The sequence below is a fragment of the Colletotrichum aenigma genome, assembly GCF_013390185.1.
Source record: "Colletotrichum aenigma strain Cg56 chromosome Unknown KSG_Cg56_contig05, whole genome shotgun sequence".
Taxonomy (NCBI): Eukaryota; Fungi; Ascomycota; class Sordariomycetes; order Glomerellales; family Glomerellaceae; genus Colletotrichum; species Colletotrichum aenigma.
In genome coordinates, this window is record NW_023500911.1 from 2,621,227 (window position 1) to 2,645,756 (window position 24,530).

At 56.0% G+C, this 24,530-nt stretch overlaps 7 protein-coding genes across 7 annotated transcripts; 2 read left to right on the forward strand and 5 right to left on the reverse strand.

Annotated features, from left to right (window-relative positions):
- Positions 1-928: 928 nt before the first annotated feature.
- Positions 929-1,799, forward strand: CGCA056_v008380 (uncharacterized protein; the record flags this gene model as incomplete). The annotated part of the gene is made up of 2 exons (XM_037323627.1): positions 929-1,217; positions 1,276-1,799. 2 exons carry the CDS (start codon positions 929-931, stop codon positions 1,797-1,799), a joined length of 813 nt encoding a protein of 270 aa, XP_037177669.1.
- Positions 1,800-3,382: 1,583 nt separating this feature from the next.
- CMT1-2 (Alpha-1,3-mannosyltransferase CMT1) lies at positions 3,383-4,754 on the reverse strand (the record flags this gene model as incomplete). Its single annotated transcript, XM_037323628.1, has 2 exons — positions 3,383-4,566; positions 4,616-4,754. 2 exons carry the CDS (start codon positions 4,752-4,754, stop codon positions 3,383-3,385), a joined length of 1,323 nt encoding a protein of 440 aa, XP_037177670.1.
- Positions 4,755-8,434: 3,680 nt separating this feature from the next.
- On the reverse strand, positions 8,435-10,868 carry yheS (putative ABC transporter ATP-binding protein YheS; the record flags this gene model as incomplete). Its single annotated transcript, XM_037323629.1, has 5 exons — positions 8,435-9,989; positions 10,039-10,234; positions 10,282-10,497; positions 10,549-10,723; positions 10,779-10,868. 5 exons carry the CDS (start codon positions 10,866-10,868, stop codon positions 8,435-8,437), a joined length of 2,232 nt encoding a protein of 743 aa, XP_037177671.1.
- Positions 10,869-11,438: 570 nt separating this feature from the next.
- On the reverse strand, positions 11,439-12,625 carry set5-6 (SET domain-containing protein 5; the record flags this gene model as incomplete). Its single annotated transcript, XM_037323630.1, has 2 exons — positions 11,439-12,316; positions 12,382-12,625. The coding sequence occupies 2 exons, from the start codon at positions 12,623-12,625 to the stop codon at positions 11,439-11,441; spliced, it is 1,122 nt and encodes a 373-aa protein (XP_037177672.1).
- Positions 12,626-16,697: 4,072 nt separating this feature from the next.
- On the forward strand, positions 16,698-17,096 carry CGCA056_v008384 (uncharacterized protein; the record flags this gene model as incomplete). Its single annotated transcript, XM_037323631.1, has 2 exons — positions 16,698-16,735; positions 16,793-17,096. 2 exons carry the CDS (start codon positions 16,698-16,700, stop codon positions 17,094-17,096), a joined length of 342 nt encoding a protein of 113 aa, XP_037177673.1.
- A 50-nt stretch (positions 17,097-17,146) lies between these two features.
- CGCA056_v008385 (Monoogygenase) lies at positions 17,147-18,691 on the reverse strand (the record flags this gene model as incomplete). The annotated part of the gene is made up of 1 exon (XM_037323632.1): positions 17,147-18,691. One exon carries the CDS (start codon positions 18,689-18,691, stop codon positions 17,147-17,149), a length of 1,545 nt encoding a protein of 514 aa, XP_037177685.1.
- A 3,527-nt stretch (positions 18,692-22,218) lies between these two features.
- On the reverse strand, positions 22,219-24,252 carry CGCA056_v008386 (tRNA (guanine(26)-N(2))-dimethyltransferase; the record flags this gene model as incomplete). Its single annotated transcript, XM_037323633.1, has 1 exon — positions 22,219-24,252. The coding sequence occupies one exon, from the start codon at positions 24,250-24,252 to the stop codon at positions 22,219-22,221; it is 2,034 nt and encodes a 677-aa protein (XP_037177675.1).
- Positions 24,253-24,530: the final 278 nt, after the last annotated feature.

Below are 24,530 nucleotides of genomic sequence, written 5' to 3' on the forward strand. Positions count from 1 at the left end.
ACCTGCCGTTGCCCGCTAAGAAAACATGCATAACGGCTCCCGTCGCGTGTCTGTCTATCCCTTTCCTTTTTGTTGGTCTCTCTCTCAAGTCTCTCGGCTCTCCTTCACTTGAGACACAGTGCCACCCTCTCCAAACATGAGAACCCTCATCAGGAGTCGACGAAGCCTCGCACCGCTCTCCTCCGGGCCATTAACAATCCTGGGCGGTCTGTCCACCCATCCGGTGCGGACCATTCAGAGGCTCTGACGCAGACGGCCTCAAGCCGGGGTCATCGTGGCGGGCCCTGTCGGCCAAGCTCCTCCAACTGGCTGCTGTCCAGGCAAATAAAATTAAAAGGAGGATCCTTCCGAATCGGTACGCCATATCTCGCCCAGCCCGCACAAGACATCCTCGTCGCCCATTGAACCGTGCTGCCCTCGTCTAACCCTCGTCTTTTTCCCTCTGCCTTCCCCCCCGGTTTGCGACCAGCATTGCTCCTCCTGCCCCAGTTCTCGCGACTCGTCCTCTCACTCTTCCCACTTTCCTCTCTCCACTTCATCTCCATTCTTTTTTGCGCCGTCCCTCGTTCGCTTTGCACTGCACTTTCTCCCGCATTCCCCTTCGCAACCACACCCGTCGCGTGCTTTTTAGGTGGTCTACGCCCCTCCAGTCACTCTTTGACCCTCCTTCACGATCACCTCACGCCAGAGTACTCGCCTCCTTCTCTCGCTCCGTCGATACTCTCCTCGTCGTCGTCGTCGTCGTCGTCGTCGTCGTCGTCGTCCGCCTGTCGATATCGCTCATTCATACCGACTTGCGCTCCGCCAACAAGACTTACAGTCGTTATTTTGCAATATTCGGGTGCCTCTCTGACCCTAAACGTGTCCGATCAAACCGACCGATTCGATCCGACCGTCATCTACCGTCAACTTTGCACATTCCGCCGCAATGCATTTCCGTTCGCTCGCCTCCGTGGCCCTCGTGGCCTTCACTGCCCAGGCCTTCGCCCAAGACAAGGTCTTTAAGCGCAGCGTCATCACCCCCCTCTCAAGAGATTTCGGCATCATGCGCCGTGCCGACAGCGCCTACCAGCCCGCCGATGAGGTCTGCTCCAAGGGTGGAAACACTTGCGCCGAGGCTTGCGGTACCGGATATGAGCAGTGCAAGTCCACCGACTCTGCCGTCCACTGCTACAACCCCGCCGCTGGCGAGACCTGCTGCTCTACCAACAGCGGAAGTGAGTCTACCGTCGCACCGTCACGTTTTGCGCATCGTCACTAACACGAAAAACCCAGACTCCTGCCTGTCCTCCTTCTACTGCACGCACGACACCGGCGCCGAAACCTTCTGCTGCGCCAACGGCATGAACCTCGGTGACTGCGCTGCCAAGCACGGCGTCACTGGCGCCCTCACCTCCGATGTCCCCGTCCCCACCACCACCTCGACCTCTCAGGCCCCCACGACCAGCTCTGTGGCCCCGACCCCGACCACGACCTCCAAGCCTGCGCCCACCACCTCTTCCTCCGTCGTCGTCGCGACCACCCCGTCGACGACCTCTTCTCCCTCATCATCCGCCGCCCCCAGCACCACCGAGGTCGTCGCTCTCACAACCAGCGTCGCCCCCAGCGTTGGCTTCACCTCTGCCTTCACCGCCGCCAACTCCACCCTGGCCTCCACAACTCGCGGTGTGAGCACAAGGGTCAGCGCGACCCCATCCGCCTCCACCGGTGCGGCGCCTGACCAGAACGCCGGCGCTAGCAACGCCCCCGCTGGCATGGCCGTCCTCCTTGGTGCCGCCTTCGTTGCTGCCCTGCTGTAATAACCCACAACTGACCCAACTGGAAGCCCCCGGTCAGGCCATCGCCATCCCTGAAGTTTATCGCCAGGGGGTTGCTGATGATGCCTGACCAGGCGTACGCCATGAAGTCACGAGTATAATGATACCACAAAAAAGCAGCGAGCGGCGGCGTTGGGAGGCAACGGGATTACCACCGTGCTCTGTTGGAATGTTGATGTTATCCAGTCGCCTTTTTTTTCACGATTCCCCACTGAAGAGATGTCCGGAGCGGCTTGATGAACCTTTTTGATTGCGATTTGTTCTTTTGAACACACGAGAGAAGATTTTGAAAAAAGAGACGATGATGTAAAGAGACGGGCTTGGAGACCTCACTTGGATCAGCGACTTTATATCCACTGTAACTTTTGTACGTTTCTTTTGCATTCTTGCCGTACCTACCTACTACGATTCCCCCCTTGGACCGAGACTGCGGAACTGTATACTCCCGGCTCGTCCACAACCAGTATCATAAACCTTAATTCCGTCTGGAAAACAAATAACATCACGACATTGCACGCAATCATTCTCTTTTGACTGGTTAGTGACACCTCTGTAAATGGTCGCGCCAAAGCAAAGCGAGCCTCACGCCCGCCGACTGGAACGCCGCAACCCTCCCACACCGATCCATGTCTGTCGGCCAAATCTCCCGGACCGATTCCCATCGGCGGTCTCGGCATTGGCTGGGCCCGGCGGAAGTTACGAAAGCCGTCCCCCGGCGCCCGAAAGGTAGGTCGCGGGGCGGGGTCACGGAACAAGCGGGGCCGAAACCCCAACCCTCCCCGGATCCAGAACACTGGACGCGTCTGTCTGCCTTGCGCCCAAACCCGAACCGAACCGAACCACAACGCATCTGTCTCTGTCTCTGCCCTACCAGAGTGCCCACCGTGGCGCCGTGTTGGTTGCAACGTTCCGGGGCGCCCCCCCCCCTTCTGCTCCTCTCCACCGGGGCGTCGTGTGGCTTGCCGACTGCTCACTCCGCCGACGTCATGTCTCGCTCTCTCTCTCGTCCCCAGCTCGCGCTCCCTTTCGGATTCCCATATTTTAAGGTGTCTCACCGGCTGGCATTCCCGAAATCACGGCAGGGATGGAATGGAATGGCCAACCAGCGTGCCAGCCAACCAACACATCTCACTCAAGACTGCTAGGTAGTCTGTGTGTTTGCGCTCCTTCTCGGCGTAAGCCTCGTCATCTTTGGTTTCGGTCAGCAACTTCCGAGTCCGGGAGATTGGCCTGATTGTCGGCCCGCGTGCCATTATGCCTTGGACAATCAACACACGACGTTCGGACGAACACGTCAGGTCACCCGATTCGTGTGAACGACAGGCACCTATGGGTTTGCGGGTTCCTCATCCAATCGTGTTATCAAATAAGTCATTTCTTCTTTTATTAGCGCCTGCTAGTCCGGATGAAACAGATTACAAAAACCGGGTATCATGATGCTCGTCTCTCCCACAGCCCTTGTGCGAGATTCTAGGTTATCCCTTCAGGTTACCTTTCCCATCTCTCTAGTGAAAATCCTCCCATGCAAAAACAGGAAAAAAAAACCGCCAGCGTCGTCGCCAAGCTTACAGCCCCTCGTTCCAAGGCCGCCAAAACTGGTTGCGGAAAGTAGGCATGCACTTGACCATCTCGGGCGGTTGATCCTGCCAAGGGATGTTGACGGATTCGCCCATGTGCTCAATTGCGACCCATGAATTCGCAAAACCTCGTTCCTCCTTGATCAATCTTCCATCTTGGATATTGTACGCCAGACTGACGCTTGGCACAACGGCAATCTTGCCGTAGCCAAGATTCCACAGGTCTTTGCACAAGAGCGTCGGCTCGCCGGTGTGGCATTCACCCGGGTACGACCTTCTGAAGTCGAGCTTTTTGGCGAGGAATGGTTCGCCAGTCATGGCAACGCCTCCGTTCCAGCAGGCGAAGACCTGCAGAGGCTTGCGGCTGAGATAGCGGTCCTGAGAGTAAGGCTCGTTCCAAAACATATTGGCCACGTCGCTCCACTGCTCTCCCTTGGGCGTCCTGTCCGGAATAGGCAAAAACGTGTCACCGTTGATGCCTCGGGAAACCCAGGAGTCGTAAAAGGACGGCTCTCCATTGTGCGGCGCGAAGCGCAGGAAGTGGTAATCCATGGCGCACGTCATGTCGGCGCCTTGGGTCTGCTTCTGGTACGCAAGTTCCAAGATGTCCTCCGTGCAGGCGGCCACGTCGTTGAGGAAGACGATGGTTGCTTTCGAGTCGTAACGATCGGCTTCGGCCATCATGGGCTCGAGGGCTAGGTTTCGGAGCTTGGCCAGCTTGCCAATGCGGTCCCCGCTATGGGAGTCGATGCTGCTCGTTTGCAGATAGTACGCAATCCCGACCTTGTCGAGGTGCGCCTTCAGGCGGTAGAGAGTCTCGTAAGTGCCATCGGTCGAGATACCTTCCACGATGGAGATTGCGCAGTTTTCGGGCCCGATGATGTCGACAGCTTCAAGAACAGCTCCAATGAGCTGTGGAAGCAGATCTACGACCTGGCGCAGGTCGAGAGCGAAGAAAAAATGACGCTTGCTCGTGTTGTCGACCGGCTTCAGAACGCCGTAGCGCGTGATGTTCGGTGCGGGGCAGGCAACAATCGGGTAGCCGCCGTTCTTAGGGTCCATGATGGCCTTCACATATCGGCCTGCGTCGTCTGCTTTATTCGGGTCTCCCTCGCTGAGCGCTGGTTGCACCCAGCCTGGTGATGAAGCATTCATCCAGCTGCCACCGTATTCTACACACGAATTAGCACCTCGACCGCGGAACGAGGTTGGCAAACTCACGCTCTGCTGTCCACGGTGTGACAAAGTACGACACCAGTGGCTGATGGAAGAGAAGGAAGAAGCCCGTGGTTAGGATGAAGACGACTACGGCGATGAAGGGCGTCTTCAGCCGTCGAGGCTGGTGGAAGTTGGCGAGCATGCCGAGGTCGTTACACCAGTTGTCTGGTACTACACAGAGTTGCAGAGAGATCGTTTATATACTGGGTCGTCGAGTGCAGGTCGAGGAAGATGCAGGCGAGGCCGACTTCGGGAAGTCGGGACGTACAATAGGGTAGAAGGAAAAGAAGAAGAAAAAGCGAGAGAAAACCGACGAGGCCGTCAGCTCTGGATGCTCATGCAAGACGGCTCCGTCGTGCAGTGGAACGTAGGAGTAAAAGATGCTAAGAGTCGCCAGAAGGATCGTGGAAGGGGAGCTAGAAGCGGGGACTGGGAGCTCATATCACTTTCGGGTGGCACCGAGAGAGTATGGGTATGGGAAAGCTCAGGCCTCGGTCTGTCCCTGCTGCTTGGTTTGAGGCGCGAAATCCCGACATGCGCTGCAGGAAGAATGTGGCATAAGGTAGGACGAGACAAGGCAGGAGACGACGGAAAAAGGTTATGGTTCCACGAGGCGGGCAGGCGTCGGGGTCAGCCCAGGCGAGGCGAGGTGTAGAAGAAGTAACACAGTAGCCGGGCACGAGCGGCGGTAGGAACTGTGTGCCTGAATGACCAACCGGTGCTCTTCCCTCAGTAGGTGTTTCTGTGCAATTGGATGTTTGATGTTTGGGAGACGGGATGGAGCCCCGAGCGATGTGAGGCGCAGCATCCAATTGGAAAGGGCAAGGGGAGGAGGAAGAGGAGGAGGAGAGATGGATGAGGAGAGAGTTTATCTCGGAAAGGAGGCGGTGGACGGAGGACGTGTCCGCTGAGTCCACACGGCGGTCGTAGGTAGGTATGGATAGCTAAGGTATGTAGACAAGGGCAGTGTAGGACAAAAGCTAGAGACGAAAAGGCAACATAAGGTAGTCAACCAGACAGTAAGGAAAGCCAAGGTCTTGAGGTCTCAGAGATGTTGACGCAGACGGGGTGGTGGGCGGGCTACGGATACATAACGTAGTAGGCAGGCCAGGCAGACAGCTTACTTAGGTTCTTACCCACGCACAGAGAGTCGCGGCCGACGTAAGGACAACCCAGCAAAGAGTAGAAAGAAGCTGGGGAAAACAATTTGCATTGTTTTGTTCTGGGTCAAACTTGGCAGGTTCCGCCATGCTGAACTGTGGTAGGTACAGCATGTAGCATGACCGTAGGCAGGTAAGGTAGGAAACGGGAAGCGGGATGGGGTGGGCTGGCCTTACCCGGAACCGGTAGGGGACTTGTGTGCACATCGCACTATGCGACCCTCGCAGCAGCCTCCACCTCACGTCCACGTCCCCAGGGCGCGGCGGACCCAGTTCCGGGTGGCTGCAAATTCGATAATCACCTGTTGCGTGTCCACTGCGATTCCTTCGCCCACTTGCAGTTCCAGTTTTTATTGTAAAAGTTCCTCCTTGCTTGCTTGGCTGGCCAGCTCATTCTCTCTGTTTCCGTGCAGAGTACAGATACAGAGTACAGCAGGAAGGACTCAATGTGCTGCTCATCACGCGGCATGCCTCAACCACCCTCTTGTGTTACGGCTGACGGGGGCCCGCTTTGTTCTGTCTGCTGTTACAATGCCTCGGGTGGAAACATGTGGCAGCAGAGCAGCAGGCAGAGAGGTTGAGATGAGAAGAGGCAAGGCGTGCAGTACACGGTTCTTTACACGGTGGCTAACATGTGCTGAGTTCCACGTTCTGTCAGGGCATGTTTCACCTTGTCCTTCACTTACTCGCAGCCGCCAAAACATGCCCCCTCCAGCCGTCACTGGCAGTCAGCCTTTTGAATACCTTTGCCGATGAAAATATACCAAGCAGGTGTCTGGCTAGGTACCAGGCAACTCCGGATAGCGAGTGCCGATCATCATGGCTCAGTGCCGCCGTTGCAACCTTGGGAAATAGCACACAACGTGGCTGACAGCATGTCGTTGCAACCTCTCAGCCTCCTCCTCCTACTATCCGTAGCATAGTAAGTACATGCTGCTTCCTCCCGCGCTGCCTTGCCTGCGCGCATCATCGAGGTCCAGGGAACAAGCACGGAAAGTGTTTCGTCCGTCTCGACAGGTCTCAGACATGCTGCTTGCTGCCCACCGTGAGTTCGAAATCGAAATAACAACAGAAAACCAAATCATAAAAGTCGACCCAATAAAAGATCGGATGGGCGCCTCCCACTCGGCCGGCCAAACGCAATTGTTTCTGTCTGTCCGTGCCTGCGGCGGTATCCGTACAGCGTGCTGCGGCACGACGACGCACTGAGGTTCTGAATGACACCCCCTGCAGCCCTCCAGCCTCTAATGAACCAATGGGCCATCTCAATGCCAGAGAACCGCCCCTTTAGCCGGCGCACGCTCGCCCGATTCTGCTCGCAGGGTCGTCGTGAGTGGCTCGTCGAAATCTACCTTAGATTGCCCGGTACACACAAGCTGGGCGTCTCACGCAACCCAGGGCGGCCTCGGCGATCCTCTTCTATTCGTATGGCTCTTTGCTATTGATTTCAATGCAAATTTCGCCCGACTTCGTCTAACCCACTCAAGTACCTCACACACAGCATCAACTCTCTTCCAGGTGTTCTCCATCTACAGACGACGCGCACTCACACCTCACCGCCGAGAGCCAAGGAAACTCTGTCCTTGTGTGTGTTTGACTTTGGGGGAAAAGTTCAGACCGCCCCAAAACATCCATCTCAGTAATAGCCCCCGCGCGATGAAGCAGATTCGCTGGCAGCAAAGAAAGGCTGAGGAGGTGCTGCTTGCGCAGCCGGTACTCGACTATTCCCTGCCCTCAATGCTACCTGGCCCCACGCTTCCCTCCCAACAGGGCGTGCGGCAAGGTCCAGCCACAGGGCGTGACGACGATCTCCTCGTCCACGCTTTTTTTTCTCTTTTCTTGTGACGAACTCACAGCGTGGGCTTTCCACCTCACCTCTTCACCAGCATGCTCCATGTCCGCCACTCGGCTTGACTTGCTGCGCAGCCATGCCCCCTCATATCAGCGAACAATGTTCCAGGCTGTAAAACTTGACGGCTTGGCGTTCGATTGCTCTGGGCAGTCGGCTCGAAAGACAATCGTCGCTGCAACCTTTTCTTGCGCCGGGCGAAACGACGGGTTGAAGTGACGTCTGTCAGATGATCGGTGCCATTCCGTCCCGTGCGATAGGGTGCTCCCGGGCGGCAGTCGACCTGAATTAATTCCCGAAAATAATGGGTGCCGCCCCCGTGCATGTACGCCAAGCACTCGAACCATTGAAGGCTGATCTCGAGTCTAGCAGGTAGGCCGGCGTGCCACCATTGCTTCCATCAGTCGTCGTGAAGCCATACGTAAGCTTCTCCAAGTCCAGGGCCACTCAGATGGAAGAAAGATTGCATAAGCACAGCCCACGGGCCTGAATCGTTGGCAGGAGGGCCAGCGGTTCCCCATCGCGGGAAACAGGGCTGGAGCTCGACGCGCGGACACCGGCATCTCCACACCCAGCGACGAACGCCCCCCTGACTCGCCGTCCCGATCAAGCAGAGCTCCTAATCGGGCAACTTTGGGGGATTCGTCTGCCTGGAATACGGGATCCGCAACCAACTGTCTACTATGCAGTAGTTTCAAACTTTGAATCTCTTCGCTGCGAGGAACACAATCCTTCGAGCTTGGGAACATGCATCTCCCCATTGGCAACTCGCATGAAGAGCTTTACAACTGTCCAGGCATCGCTGTCTAGTCTCTACGAACTCAAGAGTCTCGTCACCCTCTTTGCAACTCCGTCCTCGAACTGCGTCACCCCGCCGTCCAGGATCGTCAGGTTCCCGGCCTTCAATCTGTATACCGCCCGTCGCCTGGAGACAGCTTCATCCTCATCTTCCTCGCTCTCCGAGTCTTCAATCAACCCCTCAACTGCACCCCGCATGAACCAACGATCATGGCTGACGAGAATGACCGCCCCCTCCCAGTCCCTTAGTGACTCACGCAAGGCCGTGACCGTCTCATAGTCGAGATGGGTAGTTACTTCGTCGAGAATAAGACAGTGCGGCCGTCGCCAGAGAATACGAGCAAGCTCGCAACGCACGAGCTGGCCGCCAGACAGCTTCCTGACTGGAATGTCGGACGCAACTCGACCGGGCAACCCAAGACTGCCAAGGATCCCACGGAGCTGTCCTTCGTCCAGCTCTCCATCAACATCCTTCGTTAGTAGCGAAAGAGCCGTCAGTGAAACGTCGTCTCGGCCCATTTGTTGCAATCCTTCGACGGCATGTTGAGAGTAATATCCCAGCTTCAGCCGCGGATGGGTTGTTATCATTCCGGACGAAGGCTTAATCTCATCAACGAGGAGCTTCACCAAGGTCGACTTGCCAGCCCCGTTGAGCCCGAGGATGCCCACTCGGTCACCCTTGTGAACGGACAGGTTGACATCCTGCAATATGGCAGGTGTCTGTATCTTTCCTCTCGCCTTGGCCGAGTAACGAAATGTCACGTTCTCCATCGACATCAGCGGGCCGGGAAACCGCAGATCTGGAGGCTCGGGCAGGTCAATAAAAATCGGCCGCTCGTCTTGCGGTATATCGATCTCGGCTCGAGCAGTCAGGTGGTACCCCTCGAGGTCACGATTGAGCTTGAATCTGCCGCCCTTTGCGCTGACCTGGAGACCCCAGCGGTCGTCAAGCTTCTTTTGACGAGACTTGGCTTGGCGTAGCTTGTTCTGATCATCATTCGCCTTCCCTGCTTTGATGTTGTTCGTAATGCTCTGCTGTATATGAGCCTTCTGCTTGTCCTGGGCGTCCTTCATCTTGGTCAACCACAGCTTGCGCTCCGACTGCGACGCCTCATATGTGGGAAGATCGCCATGAAAATACGTCAACCCCTTGTCCTTGAGAATGAGGAGTTCGGTGCAAAGCATAATGAAGTCTCGGTCATGAGACACGAGGATAAGAGTTGGAGCATCGTCGTCATCCTGCAGAGGCTCGAGGTACTTCTGTAACCAGATGATTCCCAAAAGGTCAAGGAAGTTGGTAGGCTCATCGAGTATCAGGATGTCGGTTTCCTGGAGAAGTGAAACTGAGAGTGCTGTCCGCATCTTCCATCCACCGGATAGACTTGACACGGGCTTGGACATGTACGCCTCCGAGAAACCGAGACCCGTCAAGATTCGCTTGGCTTTCGATTCGGTTTCGGCAACTTTGGATGGCTCAACCTGCAATTGAAGGTCTGCAAGCATGTCCAGTGCCTCTTGCGTCTCATTCTTCAGAACCTCGGCGGATATGTCGCTTTGCGGTTGATCCAGCCTAGGTCCATGTCAGCGTCCACGATTTCTAATAAGCGGGGGCTACCTACAAGATCTGCGACTCCGCGACAGTCTTCTCGAAAGCCTTCAGTTGTTTTCGAGCTGCCAGTCCTCTATCACCACTTCGCAACCTGGCATTCTTATCGAACTGGAAGAGGCGCTTCTGGTTATTCTCATGGCGAAGGGCACGAACCGCTCGGACCGTCGCGTATGGATCGGTGCTGTTGATGCCATCGGACAATGCTTCTATCATTTAGTTTGCTACATTCGCAAAGGAACTTGGCCATACACACCTCTTATATCCTGTTCAACATCTGATCGAGCGGTTGCCTTCTCGATGACATGCTCCAAGACGCTGCAACTCTGACTGAGCTGCTCTGATCCAATCGAAGCATCGCTTGGCCGGATATCCGCATCAGTGGTGCTGGCATCTGTCTGCTGAAGAATGGATATCCGAGTTTCCTCAGCGATACCGGGAATCAGCTTCTCGGAAATGGCCTTGAGCAGCGCTAGGTGCGGGGGTCAGTGTTGATCTTGGGATGCGGACATGCTAGACTTACTCGACTTGCCAGACCCATTCCTGCCAATGAGTGCATATCTTTGCCCAGCCTTGATATGCAGCTTGGTATCAACGAGAATCTCGGTTCCCTCGCTCCTCGCCTTGGCCTTGCCTTTAGCGCCGGGTTTGGTACCCGAACCTGAAGTGACGGTGATGTGGAGACCGTCTACCTCCAACTGCAGGAGATTGATCAGCTGCGAAAGCTGTATTTTTTCAAAAATGAGGGGATACCTCGCGATGGTCCGTGTTCTGTATATTGAACCGCGTTTGCTTGCTGGTGCAGAGGATCGTGGCCACTGATTCGGAGGCGATGGACGTCATTGCTGCGGTACAAGTCGAAAGAAGGATCTGGGCAATGGCGATCAATGGGCAAATCAAAAACAAAAACAAGCCAGTTGCAGACCAGTCACGCAGAGAGAGAGCGAGAAAGATGAAGCCGTCCACAATGGAACCACGGCTGCGGATGGTGCAGGACTCTCTCCAGACTTTATTGATTATATCGTCGGCCGGGGTCGAGGCTGTTTTTCGTTCAGCCCCCCCTCCGTTGCCGACGGAAGTAAGTTGAGAACCGGAGGTGCTCGATCGCCCATCAGTGGCGTCGCACTTGTCGCTCCAGCACTAGCTAACGTCTAGACGGTACGTACTCCCGTGGCATGCAGATTGCAGATTGCAGTTGCGCTCCAGGGCTGCGCTCCGTGATGTGAGTCACGCCGAAGACAGCCGTCCCCGACCCTCTTTCCGGGGCGCCCATTCGGCGCTTTCCTCCCCGTCTCGGAGGTGTCGCAGCTGCCGGGGTGACTCAATTCATCTAAGTCACCACTTGGCGAACCGTCGTCTCTGCTTCGGTTTGATGCCCATCGCAACGGGCGCATTAGTTCTGAAGCGCTGTGCTCAGAACAGGGGAAGTGAGTCTATGAAGGTCTTGGTGTCCTCGGCATAGACCGACTCCGCGTCCGCAATCTCATGGATCTTCAACTCCTTCTTCGCCCACTTCCTCGCCGCGCCGTACTTCCCAGCTCGTGATGCGGCATACGCAGCATATTTGTATGCCTTGCTGAGGTAGTCCACCAGGCCGACCTCCTCCACAAGCTTCACCAGCTTCTCCGCATAAGGCGACACGTCTCCTCCAAACGAGTCGCTCCCAAGCTCCCGCTCAATCAACCCCATCAACCTCTTCATCTCCACTCGCTTCGAATCGTCGGCAGCTCCTGCGCCCTCGTCCCTCGCCGAGCATGACTGGCAACTGCATTCGAATCCCCACTGCGCAAGCCTTGCCCTTCTCGCCTCCGTTGTCTCCGTGAGCGGCGCATACGTGACCGTCACCTCCTCGTCGGCCGCGATGTCTCTCCCAGCCCAGATGATCCTCCTCCCGTCGACGGACACGCTCGCAGAGTTCGGCGTGCACGCGTGGTTGAGCTTCGCGATGCGCGGAAAGATGCCGATGGTCCCGCCCGCCATGGTGAACCCGTTCGTCCGGAAAATGAGCGCCTCCCTGCTGAACGCCGCGTCGTCCATCTCGCGGTGCTCCGGGCACGACAGATACGCCGCCCGCGCCGTCGCGTTGAGCGTCTCAAAGGCCCTGTCGACGGCCGTCGCGATCGCATCGAAGGCAAACCCCTGCCCGCTCACCAGACTCCCCGGGTCGACCGTGAAGAGCGGCGTCTCGTCGATGATGCGCGTGCCCTTGGGGATCTTGCGCCGTGCAAAGATGCCGAGGCCCTTGCCTGGCGAGGGGCGAACCTCCCACAGCCCATCTTCTGATTTGAGATCTTTGTGTGAAATTGTCAGCGGTGGTGTGTTCATCTCAAGTGAGTTTAGACAGCAATGCGCTCACTTGTTCCATATCGGACGCGAATCTCCTCGGAATCGCCCAGTCCATCCGGCACGGCCCCGTCGGCGAGGGGGAAGTCGCCGCCTGTGTCGAGAACCCCCAAATGGCTCTGCTCGTGACATGAATCCGAGTCGCAGATGCGATCGCGAACCTGCGCATCACCATCGCTGCCGTCATAACCGAAAACCGGGTTTGGTTGCTGCGAGACCGCGAACCATAGCCAAAGTAGTACACGGGACGATCTCATGTTTTCCGGGCCGTGTGTGTCTCTAAACTCCGCAGTTCAGACGAAAAGTCGTGTGGTGTCTTAGGTTCTCATTGCTTCTTCCAGACGTTATTGAACATTTCCGCGGGAGGAGGTTTTGGAAATATTCTAGCCATGTGGCTGCAATTCCGACAAACACAGCTAGCTATTCGTACCTACAAAGAGGCTGGCCCGGCTAGCCGGGGGCCGCTCGAAACGGATCTGCTGTCACAGGATCGTGTCAACGCGCCGTGGCGTTCCCCACGCGACAGGCATCTTTGGGGTTGGAGGTCGCCTGGATGCGAAACAATGCCAGACCGACGCTCCTGTCGTAAAGTAAATTGGATGATAAGTCGGCGACTGCTCTCCTAATCCTTCCAAATGCTACCCTCTGTCGAGAACTTCGGGTGGTGATCGGCGCTAATTGGGGTGGCATTCTACCGCCATTCCCGTAAAGGGGGCGCTGATTATTTGGGGGCTCAGGGGCGTTTCGTTTCGAATGACTTGGCCCTCGTCTGGTCGGCAGTCTGGCCCGCGATCCAACATCACCTGGTATGGTGTCCATTCACATTTTCGTAGTGATCATGCCGGTTCGGGACGCCGCACTTTGAGAAATTGAAATGAGAATGCCTTTTGGGCGTCATTTCTGAAGTTGATGTCGCTGTTCTCAACCTGCTAAGTATTGAATGAATGAGTGTGTTCGAGACATTGACCGTTACAATCAAACGATTCCGACCCTTTTGTAATTCAAGATATCATTGTCAACAAGTCCCTTGTTCCTATCAAAAGTCCTTCAGTCCCGGATTCGTTCGCCGACTCCGCCAAAGGATCTCCACCGATCGGGTCCCGCGCCGAACTTGGGGTTCCGCCTTCAGCCCCACAATCCGGATGGCTCCCGAGAGTACCCATCATTCAGCCTGCACCTCCTCCTTTGTTGCAGTCGCTGGGCCACTGTCTTGGGGATGGGGCTTTTCTCTCGGGAACCTTCTCATGTCTGTCCTGGGACCAAGAAATGCTGTGTAATCGGTGCAAGGAGCACGATGTCGCCAAGCCGCCCATGAAGAACCCTGCATTAGAAACTCCAGATTGTTTCGACTCCTCTGAGAGTCCAGGGCCTGCAAGAATAGGAATTATGGGCATGTTCATGGTATTATCACATACAGTGAAGACCTGATCAAAGGTGAGCTCGCCGCGAATAGTCGCTCAGGTTTGTATTACCGACGTTGCGGACCACTAGTCCTCCAGACTATCTTTGACTTGGAGGCCAGTGAACATGGATCGTGACCAACTTAAGTCGCCTATTGTGAGTACCGGAAAGTCTTGTGCGCATGTCATCTGTCAATACGTTCAATTGATGTGACGATGTTTTGGGACTTCGGTGACGGTTGAGGATTACAAATTGACTCAAGATGCCTGGAAACATGTAGACTTACATGAACACTTCCACATGAGGATGATTTGTGTCCCCCTGGCTGCTTTCCTGCAATGATTTAATAAAAAAGAAGAAAGCATTCAAAAGTAAAATCATCAAAAAGAATTAAGGCATCAGAAGGGGACAAAAAGAAAAAGAAATTGTCTCCGGCCAGACTCGAACTGACGACCTTCAGCTACCTCATACTATCTAAGAGTACCATCTGAGAAGACCATGAGACTGATGCTCTACCGACTAAGCTACAGAGACTTGTGTCATTGATTGTTGCTGGAAGACATGATCAGATCAGTATATGAAAGGTTGGAATGTGAGTCAAGCGAGGCCTTGATAGATAGACAGATCTCAGGGTAGCCTGCTTCAGGGTTCACTTGATCTGTGGTTCGACCCGACGTGTGTGTGTTTGCCACCCATTTGATAACGCGTCTTATCCAGGTTACATCTAGTGACTTGGTCGTATTCAATAATCTTTAACGACAAGGAGTTCGATTCCAGATCATTTCTGTTGACCGCATATTCAAAGGCCATCATAAGCCCTTCTCCATATCAAATGAAAGTGAATCAGCTTGAAATTTATAACATGTCGACCAACACGGTGTTATCAAGGCGAATGCCTGAAAGCAATGAGTTGACGGCCGATAAATGAGTCGGAACTTCTCAAGATACAACGTGGGAGGCGGGCAAGTTTCCAAGATTTCTCATCGGCTCGTCATAGAAGTCGCTCTATCAAATTCATAACTCCTTGTTGTGCTTTCCTATTCTGCATGACATTGGTCTTGAAGGGCCCAAATCTCTAGCATTCCCTTTAGCATTTATCTCATTTGCTCTTTCACGCGATCTCCGAAAGGAACAGGTTGATGATCATTACAGAAATTTGAGTAGGCAATCGAATGTTGATTACTGACTGAATCTCGCAGACAGCTGATATCCAAGACCGCGAAGCCGATTCTCACGAGAGTGGTTGCAATCAAATAAACAAGTAGCCAGGGGTCCAAACGAGATCGAGTCAGGAATGCTGCGTATGAAAACGAGAGCTAGTTTGGAGCGATAGAAACGTGCTCATTTCAACTACTGTTGGTAGCTTTGTTAAACCTTCGCTTCGCGTTCGTTGTGAACAGACACGGAGTCACTAGCAACAAGACGTACGCTCGCTCCAGTAAGACTTCATCCGAAGTGGACCATACTTCATCGCAGGAGAGACAGAGAATCCACATACTAGGTTTTAAACGTGGCTCGACAGGAGCCACTGGCCAAGTTTATGGAAAGGCTTTGGGCTCGTATCATTCATGGCTCAAGATAAATAGCCATTCGACGTGCAAGTTCGCAAAGCCCAGCACGCCCGCGCGTGGGAAGACACTTGTTTGATAAGGACAGTAAATTTATTGGCAAGTATCAACTGTTTCAAGGAAGTTCACGCTGATCGTGCCGTTGGTGCAGAGCAAGATGAGACCTTCACGGCCAAGTCTTGCCTCTGCATCGTTTCAACCCGACAACAGGCCTAGAACTCACCCCTCAAGTCGTTCAGCTCTAGGGAAAACACAAAGGTCCGCACATAGACTCAAGAGGCTCGGCGGGTTCGATATTAAGACTTCTATAATTAAACGAGGCCAACCGACAAACAAGCTTGTCTTGGCACTCTATTGCTCTTACACTCAATTCGCAACTCAGTCGTCATCCTCCACGAACCACTCGGCTCTTCTCCAGATCCTACACCGCCATGGCACCGCCGCATCTGCCATCTTTAAAGAACACACCAAAAAGAGAGTTGGTTGCATGAGCGAGTTCTTTTATTCTTTTGTGGAGTCCCGCACGCCATCTCAAGTTTCAAAGTTACCGCCGCCCCCTTTACCCCTAAACCCTGAAACCCCCCCAACCCAACGACCGCGGCCGTCTGCCCTCTTTTATTTTTCTGTCTCTCTCTTTCTCGGAAACCTGAGACGTCGCCCTAGCCAACAGACAACACCCATCTGCCAAGTCCACGTCAGCCCGAACGTCATTCCCATGAAGCTGCACGAGCCACACGAGATCAAAATCTGGCATTGTTCGTCTGAGGTTGACCGTCGGGATGTGGGCGACACACAGGAGCTCCCTGCCTTGCGTCGACTGGCACGGCCGGCGGCTCCGTGTTGCTGATTATCGCGAGGGAGCCCTTCGAGGCAAGCAAGGCCGGCCCAGCGACTTTGGACTCCCCTCCCAAAAATGATGCCGTCGCTGGTCGCCGTCGCCATTGAGCTTACGCGGGCTGAGCAAACATGAGACGACCAGGGATGCTCTCTCACCCTCCTCCCCTCCTTTTGCAACGTTCTCAGCCCTTTTTCGGCCGGCAACAACGCCACTGCAGTGCTTTATTCGGGATGCTTGGATACCAGGAGGACCAGTGAGAGGAAGGCGGACGCGAGTCAAATCCACTTTGGACCACACGATGGGATGACAGGGCTGTCAAATTGAGCCGGTTGATCATGAACGTGCGGCCGGCTCGGCATTGCTTGTATAAAGATCTGCGGCTCTTCTCTGACCAACACCATCTGCCCTTCACCAGCAGCTTTACACTCTCTCTACAGCTCCATCCATCCACCTCTCCGACTTGTTCAAATCAAAGATACCCAAGCAGAGCTTCAAACATCACACCCGAAATCCGTCTTCAAAATGAAGTTCATCATCTCCTACATCATGCTCGCTCTCTGGTAAGTTTAAGCCTTTCACCACAGCAATGCGAGCATGTATCTAACGAAAGTTCATAGCTTCGGCCTCGGCCTCGCACAACAAGGCACCATCCAATGCCAGTGCAAAGCAACCCTCAGCACGTCTGTCATCAGGACCGGCGGCCGCCAGCTCTGCAGCCAGCGCGGCGGCATCCTCAGCGAGGACAACGAGCTCTGCACCAAGCTGCCGGCGAGGTTCACCGACGGGGACTGCCAGACTCTGGGAGACTCTTTCTTTGCTAGCTGCGGGTCTGCCCGTTCCGAGCTGAAGAGGGGAATCTACAAGCGCGAGGTCGTGCCTCTCTCCTCGAGGCCGATTGTGAGGAGACTGTCCAACTTCTAAAAGTACAAAATGTTCATGACCGATACCACCACCACCACTTCTTGCTCTCTCTAGATTTTAAACCACCTCTCTAGCGCAACATGCAATTCATCAACATTTACTTCCGCACCTTCTTCCACCGCCCACGCAAGGAATCCGTCTGGCCGAATCAATAAAGCACGGATTCCGCGCCTGTCTTCCACGTCTCCTTCGATGTAGTCAAGCCTCTTCTCGTACTTCTCTGTGACCAAATCCTTCAGCGTGCCGTCGTCTTCAAAGTCGATGAGCATTCCCCGGCCCTGCACCATCTTGGGCCCCAACCTCGTGCCGTCCTTGAATGTGAAGTCCGGGGCGCTTCGCCCTGCGGCCGGATGCACGTCACTGCCGAGATCATACCGCTGCGAAAGGCCCCAGACCCGGTCGATGAAATGATTGGCGCCGTCGTCGGTGGCGATCAGGTCGCGGACGAGCTTCTGGACGGCGTACCCGGTCTCGTTCGGCTGCAGCGCCGCAACCTGCGACCGATTCCACTCGAGGACGAACTCTCCAATCGGATATCTCTCCTTCTCATACGTATCAATCAACTCAAAGTTGGCCTTGCCGTCAGGGCTTCGCTGCTCTTGTCGGACCGAGGCAGCCAGCTTCCAGCCAAGGTTCATAGCGTCGCCCAGCCCGCAGTTCATGCCCTGGCCTCCGAGAGGGGGGTGTATGTGCGCCGCATCCCCGGCGAGGAGCACCCTCCCCCTGCGGTACGTCGTCACCTGCTTGCTCCGGTCCGTGAACGGCGTCGCAAGATGAATCTTGGTCATCCGCACGTCGTCCGGCTTGCCCGTGACGCGGTTCAGGATATCCTGCAGCCGCTCCAGCGAGTGCTCCGCCTTCTGCCCCGCGCCGCCGTCAAAGTCCATCAGGTACACCATGTCGGGCTTCCTGAAGATGTACATGCCGTGCCGCGTGGGCACGAGCCCCGGCACCAGCCTGTCGGGATGATCCAGGTCGCAGTGGACGACGTACCCGGTAAAAGTCGCTTCCGTCCCGGCGAACTCGAACCCTGCCGCCTTGCGGATCGCGCTCCGGCCGCCGTCGCATCCGACGAGCCACCGCCCGCGGAAGTTCTGCCCTTCTTCTCCCGCCTCCACCGTGATCCCGCTCTGCGTCTCCTCGACGATCCAGTTGAAACCATGACCCCTGAGGATCGTGACGCCCAGGCTCTCCGCCCGCTCGGTGAGGACAGCCTCAATGCGGTCGATCGTGATGGGGCCTGGCATCAGCGATGGGCCCGGGAGGCGGTACTTCCAGCGATTCAGGTCGAGCTGGTTTAGGTTCAGAGGGATGCCTGCGAAATGGCCGCCGAACTGCATCCCGGACCCTTTCGGGGGTGTGTGGGGCCGGTTGGTGAGGTCGTAGAGCTTGCCGAGAAGATCGCGGCGGTAGAGCAGCTCGATGGAGGGGAGGTGGAGACCCCGGAAGCCGACGGGGTTGCTTTTCCACTCGGACTCGGGCTTGGCGTCCCGTTCGAGGATGAGGACGGATGCGCCTGCTAGGGCTACTTCGCATGCCAAGAGAAGGCCAACTGGGCCCGCGCCGGCGACAATGACATCGTAAAGCTGGGTCATTTCTCCAGTTGCGAACCGGCTGTTATGAGAAAGAGAGGCAATGTCGGCAAGATTGAAGACGTTGAAATGAAACCAGCGTTTGGTGTCGTGGATTAAAAGAGTATTTATACAAGACAGCCCTGAACTTGACTCTGGCATCTGAGGCATTGAAATCGGGCCCGAGTCTCCTTTGATGACAGGAACCTTGGTTGAAAGCCACACCTCTCGGTCCCGACTTCGTGTCGCTGCGTAAACATGTTCTTCGTGTCTGTCACTGGGCTGGGCTTTGTGGCGCACTAGCATGGAATGGTCTCATTCGGGGTAATTCGGGCATTTCGTACCTCAGAAAAGTCCAACAAGTAAGATTCACTAGCAAGTTCGCCCGAAGTGCGGGAAAAGGTTGGGCTGGTGACTAAAACATGCATCAACAGGCACAAGCTTTGGCATCCTGCTGCGGCGTCCCGTCCTAGCCGCTCGCTCTTCCGACTATCCGTCCCGTTCGGTCGCCGAGTACGCCGCTGTGAACTTGGACGGAGCCATCGCTCCACCGATCCGACTATACTTTGAACATCATCGTCGGTACGTTTGGCTCTCTGGGATTGATATTTGTTTTCACTATCCGTGATAGGCGCGTTCAATCATTATTGCATGTTTCTAGCCCATCTCTTCGCCGCCTGTATTTCTGTTGTCCACAATAACCGCCTCACAATATGGATCGATCAGCGAGGATGCTGAACAGCGGATGCTTCACCTTGGTGACAGCCATCCAGCCGTCCTCTGGTATTTCGACGATGGTCCCATCAATGCAGACCTTGCGCCAGCGAGGATCGCTTTTTCCGATCGTCACCCTGATCTCCTCCGCATCCTCGTAGCCGACGTAGTCTTCCTGCTCCCCATTCTTCCACCTCATGCCCACGTGCGAGCCCTGCTTATAAGCAGCCATCATGATCTCCATCGTCTTCTCCGCTCCCACGGCGCCAAAGTGAACCAGCTTCAGACGCCCTTGCAACGGCCCGCTGCCGGGCGAGATCGTAAACGTTTTCTCCAGGTTTGACACCATCGCCGCCAGCGCGTAGCTGTACTTTTCCCTCGGCAGCGCCTTCAGCGCGGCGCCGTCCGGGCTTCGAACCTCGACCTTGGCGGTGTATGCATGACTCTCCTTGAGCAGCTCCTGCGCTACCATGCCGAAGCGCTTGTCTCCATGCTTGCGGTACTCGGGCGTGTCGCTCTCCCAGACAAGCTGAGCGTGAAAACCGTAGCTGGCTACTAGGGCTCCAAAAAGGTGGCCAACACGATCGTTACGGAGATTGACGTCCTCGGGCTTCTTGGCGTCAGGTTCCGGAGTGTATGTCACCAACCGGGCGCCGGGGGAGAAAGAGGCACGGAAGCTGGGGAGCGGGGCGGCCGTGCCGAAGAAGAGCGTGCGGAGGCCGAGCACCATGTGCGACGGCCCGTTCTCGGTGTAGAGAGGCTTGTGGGATGAGTGGAAGTTGGAGTTTCCGGTGCCGAGGGGCAGCACGGCGATGGTCGGAAGAGCAGTCGGCGTCTCCGTTTCTTCGCATCCGTTGAGCAAGTCGACAACGCCACCATCGCCACTCATCAGAACAATCAATTCGGTCTTGGTAGCAGAAGAACCCGGCTGATTTTGCGTCCTCGAAGCCCAGTTGTCTTTTGCAAAGTTGCGAACGCTGTCGGCGTCTTTGGTAATAAGAACGTTGAACCTGTCAGACAAGCCATTGCTTTGCGATGACATGCCGCCTGGTGCTTTTTGATCCGCGAGAATGACCAGAGGCTGGACCACATTGTCCCAGAATTTCGGAGCATGGCCCAGGCCGGACTTTGTAGAAACGATGAAGTGAACATCGTGGCGGCTTGGTTGAGGATTGAGGTGGTCGGGGAATTGCGAGAGTAGGAGGCCGTCAGTGAGCTCTGGGGGCAGGTCGCCGGCGACAAAGAAGATATCCAGCTGATACGGAAATTCCTTGGCTTCAGCGTCCTCTCTCAGTGCGCAGATGATGGGACCCGAGCTGAGGTGAGGATTCGCCGGGATGATGAATACAATCTCCTCCGGGCGTACGGATTCACCGCCGCGCTGGGATGTGAAGCTCAGCTTGCCATCGACGAAGGTGGCATCGAGGGCTCGGCGGGGTACCAGCCCGTGGTCGCGGGGCTCGAAACCCAGAGGCTCTGCAACATCCATCATGCTATGGGGAGGCAGTGGATGACTCTTTCTGGCCTCCGCTGTCCAACAAGATTCCTGTCTCTAATTTAGTTGATTGCAGTTGTGGATGGCAAGTTATCGCCGGCACGTTGAGAGTAGAGATCGGGACCCAGGTAGCTCCCAGGCAGCCACTCGAGACAGCACAAAGACCGTCAGCCCGTTCAGGCAGGTGCCGGTATCCCTGGTATCCCTGGGACCCGGAGAAATGTCTCGGTGTGAGGTCGAAAAATAAGCCGGCTGCGCTGGAAGCTCTGGTGGTAAGGTGAGGTACCTCTTATGTCCAATTCCGAGCGAACGAACAGGAAGCCGCAGCGAGAGTGGGAATTGTAAGCAAGCATGCAGCCCAAAAGTCCGGTTGCGCGGCATGTGCCTGTCCAAGTGTGTCATCCGCCCGCTGATTGCGTTATTTCTGGCAGACCCGACCCTGGTGTTGTAGTGAGTCGCCCGCTGCAGCGGCTGCACAGGTGGGGTAGATCTCGCAATCTTGCCCGTTATCTTGGGTCCCTAAGCCGCTGGAATCTGTGCCCGTCAGCGGCCAGCATCGCCGAACCAATCGCAGTCACGGCACCCGACGCCCGCAGCGAGTCACAACAGGCCGCCTCAGCACCAGACATGGCCCGCCAGAACAAAAAACCGGCCGTCCACAACGCACCTTCACAAAACAGCACACAATTGCGTGCAACTCCAGAAAACATGGCGGACAGCAGCCAAAGCGAAAAATGAACAACATTGACCATCGAAACAAAAGTATAACGTGCCAAAATGATGGGAGCGGGGTTCGAACCCGCGCACTCTCTCGAGTAACAGAGCTTAAATCTGTCGCCTTAGACCACTCGGCCATCCCACCTCTTCAATCTGAATTGGGGTATAATGGCGCTGAATTGCGGACTATACTGCGCGCGCTATTCTTGGTTGCGCAGCTTACCCATGCGGGTCACGAGGGGCGAGGGGAGGGGCGAAGCCGAAGCCAAAAGCCCACCCTCGCGCATCCATGGTGGGGGACCGCTGCGAACCGAAGAGTCTCGCCAAATTCTGAGAAAGGAAATCTGTTGACCTTATCCGTTGGCGCCGGAGCTTGCTTGGCTGAGGGGCGCCGAACGAGAATGGCATCTCGACATGGCTATCGAGCTTAGGGTCAGCGTCTCCAGTCTTGTCAACTTCGAAGGCTCCAGCAGTGACGGAAATGACGCAGGGTCAGGGCAGGGCAAGCGGGGGAGAGGTTTACCTCGCAATTCAAATTCTGCTTCAACTCTGGTATTCTGTTCTGCCTCCAAAAGTATCGACTTAAACAACCCCAGCTTCTTCTTTTCGCTTTCGTCCATCACACTCACTGCCCCTTGGCTCGCGTCATCGGGCCCCAGTTCTCTCTCGGGTTCATCTGGTATCTGACCAACTTCTTTCCCTGTGTGCGCTTACCCAGCTGCGCGAGCTTCTCGTCAAACACGAGCGTCCTCCGCAGCTCCTCCTGCGAGGCCGCCTTCTCCTCGCCCTTCTCCGCCGCCTTCGCCGTTTCCTCCGTGCTGTCCTGCATCTCGACGTCCGTCTTGTCTCCTTCCTCAGTCACCTCAGCCTTCTTAGCCTCAGTCGTGGTGGCTTCTTCAGTCTCCTTTATTTCGTCGGTCGACTTGGCATCGCCGTTCTTCTCGGCCTTGTTCAGGCCCAGCAGCGTGTATGCCGGCATCTGCGGGTTGATCTTGTCGGTGCGGACGGGGGCCTTCTGGCGAACCCACTCCCGCATGATGAACCAGATAGCCTCCCACGGCGCGTCCGTCTTGACGCTGCCAGGCCGGCAATGGCTGCGCGTGACACGGTAACCGAGGTGCCTCAGTGCGCCCCTGAAAACATCATCAGGAGGCTGCTGTGTGTTGAGCGTGCCAGCCAGCTTGCTGGGCATGACAAAGAAGGGGTAGTGGTCGATCCTCGCAAGCTCTTTGTCCTTGGGATCAACCGCTTCCGCGGGCTCCGGGCCAGGGATGTACTCCTCGAGGGCCGTCTGGAGCATGCCCTCTATTCTCGTGGTCGTCTGATAAACACTCTTGTCGACCGTGGGAATGAGATCGAGAATGCGCTCAATGAATTCCGCATTATGCAACGGGCCGCCGTACATCGGTCCGGCAATATGCTGTGCCGAGCCGCAGTGCTGGCAGTGTGAGTCCGTCGGAGGACCTTGAGACAGGCCATGCTTGTAAAAGTATCCATCCTTCTTCTTGGGGTACGGGCGAGTCCGCACCATGGGCTGCGTCTCCCACGCCGAGCAGCCAGGGCAGTTGTACACAATCATCGTCTTGCCTCCCTGGTAGTTGACCGCGTCCTTGGACTTGCGGACCTTGACGAAGATGCGGCAGTAAAAGTCGATGGACAGCGACAGCTGGGGCTCGATGGTCAGACCGTACTTGGCCGCCGCGGTCGTCAACGCGTGAATGATGATGCGCAGACCAACTTCGTGAGAGTGAAGACCCTTGATGGGGACACCACCGTACAACGAGAAGCTCTTCTCGGCGTAGCAGTGGCCGGCCCAGTGGCTGGCATCGGTGCAGGTGACGCAGAGCAGACCGCCGTCGTCCCTGACTGCCTGCACGGCAGCGTCGATGAACGGGGCAGCAGTTCCGTAAGGGTCGAGATCGATGACATCGTACTTGTTCTCCTTGCTGGGGTTGCCGAAGCGGTCGCGCTTGGAGAGGTCGTCCGCGATGCGCCTGTACATGTGGGCGATGGCATCGTCGTGGTTCGCCTGGATCTTGTCGTCCAGCCCGTTGTGCTTCGCATTCAGCTTGATCGACTCGACAGCGGACTTTGTCAAGTCGTTGGCCGTGACGGACGTCACGAACGGTAGTTCATGCGAGTAGCGCAGCGCACGTAGTCCAGAGGCCGACAGGGCATCGAGGATGGTGAACTTGGGGGCCTTCTTCTCGGGAGCGGACTTGTCTTCGGCGTCCTGAGGCTCGGTAGCGGCAGCCGGGGGTGCGATCTCCTCCGTCTCGGCCTTAGCATCGTTAGCAGCGCCGCTTTCTGTTTGCGCACTCTGCGCTTCGCCGTTCGTCGTCTCCGCCGGCTTGCCGTCGTCCGTTACCTGAACCTTGGCCGGTCTGTCGCCGCCGTCGTCTCCTGCGGCGCGCCGCCTCTTCTTCTCCTTGCGCTTGGAAGCCGGCTGCGCCGCGCGACGCTCGGCGACTTCCTCGCCATAAGCCCTGATGGCCAAAACTGAAAGGTCGCGGTTGAATTGCTGGATCGGGTTGTAGAAAACCTGCTGCTTCCCTTGCTTTCCCGCGGCCTCAGCGGGGACCAAGATGGTGGCTTTGCCCTCCTTCACGCCCTTGAACTCCTTGCCATCGTAAGTGATGACGGGGTCTTCCGCGCCCATCTTTTCAATTTTCGGGTCCTCGCCGACTTGGGTGCTGCACCGTCTGGCTGAAGGAAAGCTGCCCCTCAAAATGAGACGAGTATGAGATGCGACAGAGCAATCCGTGCGACGCAATAGACCGGATGTCCTCAATGGAAACGGTTGTCGTAGTAGCCGGCTCGCAGCGCGTGTGCCTTGGCGAATACCTCCTCGTATGTACGGAATCAACATGCAGACATGTAATGCGATTGAGCGTTCACAATTTTTGGGTCGGCTTTGCTTTGATCTGTCACTGAAGT